Here is a 12,223-nt window from a genome sequence, read left to right as displayed (position 1 = left end):
CACCTGGTCTGACAGGAGCCAAAAACATACATTGTACCTGCTAAATAGGGGCACAGTTGAAGGGTCTGCACACTATATGATAATATACTATGGCTGTTTAGAGATTTCTTGAACATTTTGAGCCTTCACATTATATAATCACATAATGCAGATAATTTGAATATTAGTTTGATTGCTGTACATTTAATTCTGTCTTATTATTATTATTATCATTATTATTATCATCATCAGTATTATCATTATTATAATAATCAAAAACCAGAGGTCCCAAATCACTGGGGGTCATCAGCACAGTGCCAAATTACATGATTTCTAAGTGAAATCTATAAAATAGACAGAGTGCGTAATATTCTTAAGAGTGCTTTTCTTCCCGTGTTGTTTTGCTAAACTTGCTTGGGGAAGTACCGCCTTAAATGAAGGCTTTAAAAAGAAAGTTGGGAGTTTAAAAAGAAAAGCATGTCACTTGGATCAGCATTTTTCAGTGCCTGAAGCTACAGTACAATGGATTTGTGTGCTTGCAGTATTACACAGTTTGTAGTGCATTCAGGTGGCATTGTTGCACTATTAGACATTATAATGTAAGTTCCATTTATTTATCTGTCTTATCTGTCTATCCTTATCAGTCCCTTTCTCTAGACAGGTGTCTGACAGGTAGGTATTGGGCATAAATCTGACGACGTTGTCATTGCGGCGGAGAAAATAAAATTGACAACCACCCGTCCCTTTTTAGAATTCTTACTGTAAGTGAAAACAAGGACATTTTTCAAACATTTAAATTTGATTACAAAACACTTTTTCAAGGCATCATTCACCAAAGTTTAACCAAACACATGGAACAATTCACTTTGATCCTACCTGGGACAGCACCATAGTGGATGAATTGAGCTCCTGCACGCACACTCCTCCCCCGGCATTTGAATTACACAGACCTATTAATTACCGCCCTGTAATGCACAATTTCGGGTTACTGTGGTGTAACAGAGAAAAGTTAGGCCGTGCTTATAGTGCACGCGACGGCGACGCGACAGATGACGTCACTCGTCGCCACCCGCGAAAGTTGTATTTCGCTTTCCAGCGACATCGCAAGCGACATGACCATTGATTGATTCAGAGGCTATAACATGTGGCGACAGCCTCTGAAAAATCAAATTTGACCGTCTTGTATTGTATTGTATGTCTTTATTTATATAGCGCCATTAATGTACATAGCGCTTCACAGTAGTAATACATGTGGTAATCGAATAAATAACAGATAATTTAAATAACAGATCATGGGAATAAGTGCTTTAGACAAACATAACATTAAGGAAGAGGAGTCCCTGCCCCGAGGAGCTTACAATCTAATTGGTAGGTAGGGAGAACGTACAGAGACAGGAGGAGGGAGTTCTGGTAAGTGCGTCTGCAGGGGGCCAAGCTTTATGTATCATGTGTTCAGAATGTTCACAGTGCTATTCGTATGCTTCTTTAAGCAAGTGTGTCTTAAGGTGGGTCTTAAAGGTGGATAGAGAGGGTGCTAGTCGGGTACTGAGGGGAAGGGCATTCCAGAGGTGTGGGGCAGTCAGTGAAAAAGGTTTAAAGCGGGAGAGGGCTTTAGATAAAAAGGGGGTAGAAAGAAGACATCCTTGAGCAGAACGCAAGAGTCGGGGTGGTGCATAGCGAGAAATTAGGGCTGAGATGTAAGGAGGGGCAGAAGAGTGTAAAGCTTTAAAAGTGAGGAGAAGAATGGAGTGTGAGATGCGGGATTTGATTGGAAGCCAGGAGAAGGATTTCAGGAGGGGAGATGCTGAGACAGATCTAGGAACGAGTAGAGTGATTCTGGCAGCAGCGTTTAGGATAGATTGTAGGGGAGACAGGTGAGAGGCAGGAAGGCCGACAGCAGGAGGTTACAGTAATCAAGACGGGAGAGAATGAGGGCCTGAGTCAGAGTTTTAGCAGTCGAGCAACAGAGGAAAGGGCGTATCTTTGTTATATTGCGGAGGAAAAAGCGACAAGTTTTAGTAATGTTTTGAATGTGAGGGGCGAATGTGAGAAAGGAGTCGAGTGTGACCCCTAGGCAGCGTGCTTGGGCTACTGGGTGGATGATCGTAGTTCCAACAGTAATGTGGAAGGAGGTAGTAGGGCCAGGTTTGGGAGGAAGTATGAGGAGCTCTGTTTTAGCCATGTTGAGTTTAAGGCGACGGAGGGCCATCCAGGATGATATAGCAGAGAGACATTCAGAAACTTTGGTCTGTATAGCAGGTGTAAGGTCAGGTGTTGAAAAGTATATTTGTGTGTCGTCAGCATAGAGGTGATATTTAAACCCAAAAGATGTTATTAGGTCACCTAGGGAGAGTGTGTACAGAGAAAAGAGAAGAGGTCCCAGGACAGAGCCCTGGGGTACCCCCACAGAGAGATCAATAGAGGAGGAGGAGGTGTTAGCAGAAGAGACACTGAAAGTACGATGGGAGAGGTAGGATGAGATCCAGGATAGAGCTTTGTTCTGAATACCAAGAGTATGGAGAATGTGAAGGAGAAGAGGGTGGTCCACTGTGTCAAATGCTGCAGAGAGGTCGAGTAATATGAGCAGAGTGTAATGACCTCTGTCTTTGGCAGCATGGAGGTCGTCAGTTATTTTAGTGAGGGCTGTTTCCATGGAGTGAGCAGTGCGGAAGCCAGAGTGTAGAGGGTCTAGGAGAGAATAGGTATTGAGAAAATGGAGCAAGCGAGAGAATACAAGATGTTCAAGGAGTTTAGAGGCAAAAGGCAGGAGGGAGACAGGTCGATAGTTAGAAAGACAGGTAGGGTCAAGCTTGCTGTTTTTGAGTAATGGTATGACTGTTGCATGTTTGAAGGAGGATGGAAAGGTTCCAGAGCAGAGTGAGGAGTTAAAAATGTGTGTGAGCGTAGGGATTATAGTAGGAGCAAGAGGTTTTAGGAGATGGGAGGGAATGGGGTCAAGAGGGCAAGTGGTAGAGGGAGAAGTGGCGATCAACAGCGACACATCCTCCTCTGAGACAGTGGAAAAAGAGTCAAGGAAGGCAGGAGGAGAGTTAGGAAGAGGTGTAGGATGGGAAGAAGAAACAGAGGGGATGTTCTGACGTATGGATTCCACCTTTTCCTTAAAATAGTCAGCAAAGTCCTGAGCGGAGATGGAGGAAGGAGAGGCAGCTGAGGGTGGTTTGAGTAGAGTATCAAAGACAGAGAACAGTCGGCGTGGGTGTCAGGAATCCGCTCCGCGGGTTACTGGTTACCTTACCTTGCAGACCGGTGCAGTTCTGGAACAGCTCTCCTGATGTTTGCTGCAGCCTGGATTCACTCACCAAAAGCTATACACACTTCCTCTGGCATCTACTGCAGCTGTGCAGCCTATTATGCAACCTAGACTTGCATTCTTTCATTGGAGCAATACCTTCACACCCCCGCTGGGGATTGGCCTGCTGGCCTTTAAGTATTGCCTTCCCATAATGCTCCTTGCCGAGCATAGTCCTTACCGGATGTCACCAACAGTTCTGCCATAAGCTCTTGCTTGTTCTCTTGTGCTGAAGCGGAGGTTTCCCTTGCGTCCTTCAGCTTCCTGTTCTCCTGTGCTGAAGCGGAGGTTTCCCTTGCGTCCTTCAGCTTCCTGTTCTCCTGTGCTGAAGCTGAGGTTTCCCTTGCGTCCTTCAGCTTCCTGTTCCCCTGTGCTGAAGCAGAGGTTTCGTCCCTGCGTCCTTCAGCCTCCTGGATTCCTGCACTGAAGCGGAGGTTTCACCCCTGCGTCCTTCAGTCTCCTGGATTCCTACACTGAAGCGGAGGTCTCCCTGTGTATCTACAGCTTCCTGGTTCCTGGGGCCTACTCTTTCCCTAATCTAGAGAGGCCGTGTCCTGGTTCCTGCGCTGCTACAGAGGATTCCCTAGCCCGCTCAGGACTCTTGCGCTGTAGCACTGGTTTAACCGTGCAGCTAGGCGGTGTGTAAATCTGGTCTATCTTCCACCTCCTGAGACCAGTACCATGGGCCATGGTCGCCGCACGCGCAGAGACCCCTCCCGCGCTCATAAGCCAAAGCGGGGTTCTCCTGACTCCCTGTTGCCGAACTCCTGCTTGGACAATGTTTATTCTGACGTCTCCTATCCTGACCCTGGCTTGTACAACGACGATGCTGTCTTCTCCAATCCAGACCCTGCTACGTACGACTATGAACTGCGCAATCCGGATCAGCCTGTGAGGTTTAAGGTTGGTGCTTTTACAACCCTACCTCAGCCACGCGGTCCGACCCGAGTTTGTGGCGAGCACAACCGTGACAGTGGGTTAGACTTGTGCATGTTGATTAGTTCAGAAAAGTAGGCTTGTTTAGCTTGTGAGAGGGCAGAGTTGAAATAGGATAGCATAAATTTGTAGTGAATGAAGTCTGCGAGAGTGTGAGACTTCCTCCAGAGGCGTTCAGAGGAACGAGTGGAGGAACGCAGCATGCGTGTGTGGGAATTTAGCCAGGGTCTAGGGTTAGAAGGGCGAGTGCGGCAGAGAGAAAGTGGGGCATGTAGATCAAGAGAGGAGGACAAGACAGAGTTGTAGTTCCTGACCAGGTTGTCGGGGTCTGTAGCAGAGCTGAGAGAGGAGAGGGAGGAGCGTAAAGTGGACTCAAAGTCAGGTAAGTGAATAGAGCGCAGGTTTCTGCAGAACCGGAGTGTAGATGGAGGTGGAGAAGGGGAGAAGCGAGATAGAGAGAATGAGATGAGATGATGGTCAGAGAGAGGAAAAGGGGAAATGGAGAAATCGGAGAGAGAGAAGTTCTTAGTGAAAACCAGGTCTAAGTAGTGGCCATCCTTGTGGGTGCTGGCTGCAGTCCACTGTTGAAGGCCAAAAGAAGAGGTTAGAGAAAGAAAGCGGGAAGCCCAAGGGAGAGAGGGGTCATCAATGTGGCAATTGAAGTCCCCAAGGAGAAGAACAGGGGAGTCTGAGGAGAGGAAGAAAGAGAGCCAGGATTCAAAGTGAGAGAGAAAGGCAGAAGGGGGATGAGTAGAGGTAGGTGGGCGATAGATGACCGCCACATGGACAGGGAGAGGAGAGAAAATCTGGACAGTGTGAGCCTCAAAGGAGGGAAAAGCAAGAGAGGGAGGAATAGGAAGGGTTCGGTAACGACAGAGAGAGGAGAGCAGGAGCCCCACGCCTCCACCCCTGCCATCAGTGCGCGGAGTGTGGGAGAAGGAAAGGCCACCGTAGGAGAGGGCAGCTTCCAGAGCAGAGTCAGACTGAGTGAGCCAGGTCTCAGTTATAGCAAAGAGAAGCAGGGAGTGAGAGAGAAAGAAGTCATGCACAGAGAGGAACTTGTTAGAGAGGGAGCGAGCATTCCAAAGGGCATACAGTAGGAGAAAGGGAGAGAGGAGGGAGGGTGGCAGGGGATGGGTATGAGGTTGGAGGGGTTGACACCAGAAGGAGTAGAGGTTGCAGTTGGCAGGCGAGGACGAGCGCATGTAGGAATAAGACAGGGACCAGTATTGGGAGAGATATCCCCAGAAGCAAGGAGAAGAAGCATGGATAGAAAGAGGATGTGTGAGGATGATTTGTAGGGGTGTTTTTTAGTGCAGGGGATATAGCTGTGTGGTGTCAGAGGACGCAGGTAAGAAAGGAGTTCATGTGAACAGAGAAGTGGTGAAGGAAGGAGAGATGGAGATATATGAATAGAGTTGGAGACATACTGAGGCTGGTAAAAAGAAGTGCATAATTTGAGAAGAAGTGAAGTCACAGCAAATATAAATGGTAAAGGCAGCATCACAGCAGTAATGATGCAGTCTGATATAGATGATATCCTCCTTTCCAGCGTAGTTCAAATGCAGGAATCAGGGCCAGATGGGGTGTCCACTTCTTCCTCACTTCTTTTGAACTTCCTTTTAAACTTCAGTTGTTCAGTAGTCATGCCACTTATAATGGGCCACTTGGATATGGGCTGTAGGCAGACTAGCTGTTCTGACTGGGTTTATATAGGCCTAAAAAGTCACCTGACAGTGTTGTTCTGTCTGCTTAATTAGCACCGTCTTCCAAATTTCGCGCCGCCACATCGCTCCTGTTGCTCAGTGGCGTTGCACTTACTATAAGCGCACGCGACGGTGCAATGCATTTGTTTTGCAGCGACGTTGCATCGCCATCGTCAGCACTATAAGCGCAGCCTTACTTTGAATGTCCAATTACAAAGTCGGTTCAGACATTTTTAAAACACTCCAAAAGTTACACTTCTATAATTAGGGAATATCAGAGACATAATAGTGATTTGATAAAAACAAGATAAGGAATCCGGATGAACTATAACTGCAAGAAATGTGTACTTGCTCTCCTGTTACTCCAATGGCATTCCAAAAAATATTCAATGGTGCAAAGTGTCTCCGTGGCGGAAATCCCCAGACCGTCACAGTATCAGAATACGCTGACAAGGAGAGACAGTCGCACTCATAGTGTTCAAGGATCCTGAGACCATTGTATTTGTATTCAAAAGAGACAAAAAAGTGGCACAACGTTTCCGGACACAATGTTAACCCTTCCTCAGGTCTTACTAAAACTTCAGAGTCTACTTTTCCCAAAGCAAACAAATGTTGACAGGTTCCGGATAAATATTGTTTCTTTTTCTCTGAATCAGATATAAAAAGGCAGCGTTTGTCTAACTGATTAACTATTATGTCTTTCTTTCCAGCATTGCCGACGTGCAGCGGTCTGACAATGGAACTTACAACTGCAAATTGCAAATTGATGGGGAGGAGGAAGTCGTTTCGGATCCTATCTACATTCAGGTGGAAGGTAAGAGAAGACCTTTTGGATTCTATAAAACTTTCACCTACCTCACTAGGATCACATAAGAGGATCTTGTCTTAACAAATGTGTATTAACTCCTTTGCTGCCACGGGGACAGGAGTTGATTTCAATGTATTGCCTTGATTGCCCCTTTGACAGCGAAGGAATATAAAGCTTGCAATAGGATGACCCAATTGTTACAAGTATAAAGGATAGGTCTTTGGCAAAACATTGTGGGATTTCTACTGAAACATTTAATACTTTTTTAAAAATGTGTTCTCAATGCATGGAACGTTTTAGCACCCTAATTAGCATATTGAATCATTGCATCATTTGTATTATTCCTTAAATACTTTGTTGCACATTGCATTTCACTTTTGATGAAGGGTGGACTGAACAAATTGGACTAATATTTGAGATGCTCAGGATCTGTTGAATCTCGCGTTTTTTCAACAATCCAAATTTCGTGATGCTGTTAACTTTAAGAATACATTTCATCGGACTTTTGTGGGCTGTGTGTTTTATTTTGCTTTTGGGTGAATAATGGATTTTCTGTGCGCCCTAACGTGGAAAGTGTTTATTTAATTTATTTGAGATTTTTTGTGTTAGTCAACTGCAGTTGTATTTTCCTGTGTGCCGTACAATTAGTAATATTGAAATACTTGAAATGTAGATTGTGTTTGCAGAAATATTTTGTCTGCCACACCTAGTAAATAAAGTTGCATGCAATGTTTCATAATCAGGAAAAATGTAAACGACTGTACTTTACTAACGTCTTCCACTGACATTCTTATTCATTTTTACTGTTGGTTGTGTTACAGATGAGAACCAGGTGGTCCGCTGAGCAGAACAGCGCTGTTTTTGGCTCTGGTGGGCCTCCCTGTTCCTGAGATACTTACTAGTTTAGTTGCCAGTATACTTCCTAGAAATTCAAAGCTGGTCACCGGTGTTGTCCAGTAGGAAGATGCAACGCCACCTCCCGATGACGTTACGGCTTCCTATTGGCCTGCCTGACCAGAGCCCATTTGGCAGCCATTTTGATTTCCCGAATGGGAGCAGAAAACCTGGTGACTAGAGGGGTAGGTATCTTGGGAAATCAGGGGGGGGGGGCACAACACCCCAGAGCTTTAAATAATGTGGTTCAGCTCCAGAGGTCTCCCCAGTTCTGTAAATTATAAGCTAAAAAACTAAAATGACACGTTGGGGTGATTGCTGCTTTATAGTGTGGTCCAATCGTACTATAAGCTCTCAGCAGTAACACTCTTTTGCATCCACAGTTTCTTCATCAATACTTGAAATCTAAATTGTGTATGAACAAATCCAGTAAATAAAGTTGCACGCAATGTATCATAATCAGGAGGATAATAATAATTATTATTTGTAATACATTTTTAATTGGGGTACAGAAAGAAGAAAAGAGGAAATGACACTGGGGGTACACACAAATAATGAATTTCCTGATGGACAATGACACAAACAATTAGCAAACCTTTGGCGGAAATATGTGGAAATGATCAGATATTGATGGATTTCCGTTGAGCGCCTCATGAGTTTTCTGCTTTTCTTTTAGGCTTACCGCACTTTATCCGGCAGCCAGAGAGGTTAAACGTCACAGAGAACGTGCCATTTAATCTCACCTGTGAGGCTACTGGACCCCCAGAACCTGTGGAGATTTATTGGTTCCGAAATAGCAGAAGAGTCAACGAAATTCCTGAGCTTTCACCAGCTGTTCTGTTTGTTTTAGGTAAGTCATTAAGTTGCCAAAGACGACTAAAGCAATACATGTTTAGATTAGAAGTTCCTTGGAATAGGGACCTCCTTCCTGCTATCTCAGTTTGTCTTAACGTACATGTTCTTTTTTTTTTGTTATAGATTGTTATTGTCCTCCAACCAACATTGTACTGCACTGCAGAATATGTTGGTGCCATACAAATAAAAGATAATAATAATGTTTAAGAGACAGGAGTGGTCAGTGGGGAAGACATGGGGCATTAAGTGAGATAAGATGGTTTAAATCATAGTGCTACCTGGTTAAGTGGTATGATACCTTTTATTTGACCAATAGGTCACCCATATGTTACCTTCATCTGGTATGGCAGAATTACAGAAACAAACATATTATATATACAGTGTTTGGAAGGGGGACATCTGGTTACAATACATGTTGAGAGGAAGTGGGAAATAAGATAGAAACTGGTAGCCTAGTGTGAAAATAAACAGTAGGGACATAAAAGGCTTTTCTCTATTGAAATGCAAAAGCGGCCTAGAGCAAGAGCCAAGTTAGGTGGAGATCCACAAAAGAGTGTTAAGCTTTAGCACTTCATTACTCTCATTCATATGATTAGGAGCTGAGGGTGGCCAAATCTTAGCACCCTTTTGTGGATCTAGGCCTAAAATGGTACAAATAAAAGGTTTAGCTTGTTTACTGTTGTGGTAAGTTGCAGCTGTTAAGCCTAATAAGGCACCAGCTGAAAAACAGCATCTGAAATTCTAAACAGATGCAATATATTCAGTGCCAGAACAGAGGAAATAAATAGTCAAATATGCAGTAAGGAGGCAAGCACACGGTCTTAAGTAATAGATAATTTAATGTGCCATAAATCCAATGTTTCGGCAGTGAGATGCTGCCTTTATAAAATAAATGTATCAAGGTGAGGCAGATAAAGGCAGCATTTCACTGCTGAAACGTTGGATTTATGTTACATTAAATTATCTTTTGCTTATGTCCGTGTGCCTGCCTCCTTACTGCATATATGCCTGTGGGAAGGAGAAGGAGTGGCTCAGTGAGTAAAGACACTGACTGGCCCTGAGTTTGGAGCAGGGGAACCTGGGTTAATTCCCGGTGTCGGCACCTTGGGCAAGTCACTTTATCTCAGTTTATTGCCTCAGGCACCAAAAACATAGATTGTAAGCTCCACAGGGCAGGGACTGTGTCTGCAAAATGTCTCTGTAAAGCGCTACGTAAAACTAGTAGCGCTATACAAGAACATGTTATTATTTCTGGGACCCATGGAAATCCCTGGATACAGAGCACCGCCAGCTAAGTACCCCTGAATAACCTATCACTGAGTGCCTGCATTTCTTCTCTTTTGAAATAGTCAAACCACAGCTCTAGGCTTGCCCCTCATGAAATCCCCATAGGGCTGGGTAATTACTTTCACCACTACACCCCACAGCACGATCCCAATAAAACTGCCTATCCTACAATGTAAACAAGACACCCGGCAGAGAGAAATGGATTTCATTAAAACCACTTGTGTCCAACTCCGTCTTCACAATATACAGAATGGGGTGTCTAGGTTCTGCAATGCTTATGCATTAATTAATAATGAACTAATTAATTCAATATGTATTGAAATGTGCTCCCTGTGCTCTCAGCCATGATTGCTTTCAATGGTCAGTGGCGTTTTTAATAGCTTTAAAGCAGCAGTTCAAGCAATATCCTGCATGCGTTTTTTTTTTTAATAAATCAGTTCTGTAGTATGAGAAAATACTTGTAGCATTTAAAAATGTAAAAAAAAATGTTTTAAAGACATTTTTAATGTTTCTAATATAGGAAGAGTTTCTAAAGTGGCAGCCCCTTCCCCTTCTGATAGGCTCTGGTATTGAGACCCGCCCCCTCTCTCTAGCAGTGAACCAATTGTATCTAGTAACTGCCCTGTCAATCATATTCCAGGAACTACATTGCCCACAATGCTGTGCAAAAAGTGAATTAAATAGCCCAGAGCATGCGATTGATTACAGGAGAAGGGATCGATTTGCAGCTTAGCTAATCACTTGTCAGTGTGCAGATTTTTAAAAAACGGCAGCTTGAACTGCAGCTTTAAAAATAAAACAAAAAGAGCACTGGAAGCATCGAAACGTTGATGATTTGGACTACAAAATATCATCTTTCAACCTGTAGAAAACAAGAGTCTATAGCACTGATATATTCAAAAGTAGCAGAAAACTCTCATTAGAGCTTGATAAAGGGTTATTGGGACCAGCAATGCCGCTTGTGTTACTATGTTTCCTGCTGCCCATCTGCTGGAATAAATGTGAGTTTTCTGCTACTTTTGAATATACCAGGGCTGTGGACTCTTTTGTTTTCTATTGTACTACTTTGGAGGACAGATGGCACTTCCTAGTCTGATACGCACCTGGATACCTCTTCTAGCAACTATACTTTTTGAGCATTCCTGTGTTTTTACAGCATGAAGTAAGGGATTTTCATCCAATTTCCATGTATTTTTTTCTGAAGCTGTTTCCATTTGTTTTTTTTGTGTGAATGTTTCTACTGCACCTGTAAAAGCAGGTACTGCAGTTGATAGCTTGGTAGCTGCAATACAGTAGATCTTGGGGATAGATCAGTCCTTTACTTCCCCTTTAGGTGCGAAGCCAACAGAGGTGGCTCTAGGTTTTGCAGGGCCAAGGGTAATAGTTTGACCGGGACCCCAGATGCCAATGTTTTGCAGCTTTATGTATGCAAATTTTCTAAGCTTATGGGGGGGATCTTTGTAGTGCTGCTGAGAATGAAGCGTCCCCTTGGACCATCGATACACCAGGTTCCACTTGCGGCTGCAATAGGGGTGCATGGAGGTGAGTCTGTACTGTATCCCAGAGGTGTGCCAAGTATCCCTGTAAACCTGGTAAAAAGGTATACAGAGCCAGAAGGAATAGAGCCTGTGTAGGTCCCCTTCAGCTGTCAGACCCTAGGTTGAAGCCTATGGTGCCTAATAGAAAAGCTGTCCCTGGAAGCTACAGTGCACATCAGCCCTAGTGTAAATAGAAAGTGCTCCCTGTGCTGCTTCACTGATTCTCTGGCCCTCCAGCTAAACCCACGATTGCAGTACAGAGGAGGCGGCACAAGATGGAGGAATGACAGAAGCGGAAGGGGCTCACTGACAAATGACACAAGGAAGAGCACAGAAATACAGAAGAGTACAGGGGTCACACAGAAGAGATAGCAAAAGAGGGGGTAAAAGGAGAAGTCAGATCATAGAGGTGAGAATACTCTGGGGCAGGGAGATATGGGGTGAGGATAAAGAGGGAGACTTTGGAGAGGTGCAAGAGGCGTAGGGGAGAGAAAGCGTTGGATTTGGGCCACTAGATTGTACAGCAAGCTCCCAAGAATTTAAATCTTATTTACTAGATCTATTTAGCAGATGCAGTATGGCAGGGGAGTGCAAACTTTTACTGCTGCGCCCCCCAGTTTGCACACTGCTGGTGTAGGGCACACACAACTTTTTTTTAAATGAAAAAAAAAAAGAGATCTAAAGGCACAGTTCTGCATAATAATAAACTAATAAAAATATATATATTTCAATAAACAAATGTAATATTGATTTAGAGTCAAAATTTCTGTTCCTTAAAAAATAATGTTTCTCTTTCTTTCTACATCGGCTTGTCTACTGTTTCCTCTCATTTTGGCTGGTCTGACCTCACAAATATTGATGTGCTTTGAATTATTCACCCTACATCCTGTCAGTGTACAGAAATATTAAG

The 12,223-nt window shown here is 44.0% G+C and overlaps 1 protein-coding gene across 1 annotated transcript in view; it reads left to right on the top strand.

Annotated features, from left to right (window-relative positions):
• The window catches only part of MERTK (MER proto-oncogene, tyrosine kinase), a 121,129-nt gene that overhangs the window by 14,217 nt on the left and 94,689 nt on the right, over positions 1–12,223 (top strand). Inside the window, exons 3-4 of the mRNA XM_075596351.1 lie at positions 6,642–6,745; positions 8,310–8,483. Coding sequence (XP_075452466.1) covers positions 6,642–6,745; positions 8,310–8,483 — 278 coding nt within the window. The remainder of the gene's footprint in view (positions 1–6,641; positions 6,746–8,309; positions 8,484–12,223) is intronic.

This window comes from Ascaphus truei, chromosome 4, assembly GCF_040206685.1.
Source record: "Ascaphus truei isolate aAscTru1 chromosome 4, aAscTru1.hap1, whole genome shotgun sequence".
NCBI lineage: Eukaryota > Metazoa > Chordata > Amphibia > Anura > Ascaphidae > Ascaphus > Ascaphus truei.
The sequence above is the reverse complement of the archived record's forward strand: the minus strand, read 5'-3'. Positions and strand labels throughout refer to the sequence as shown.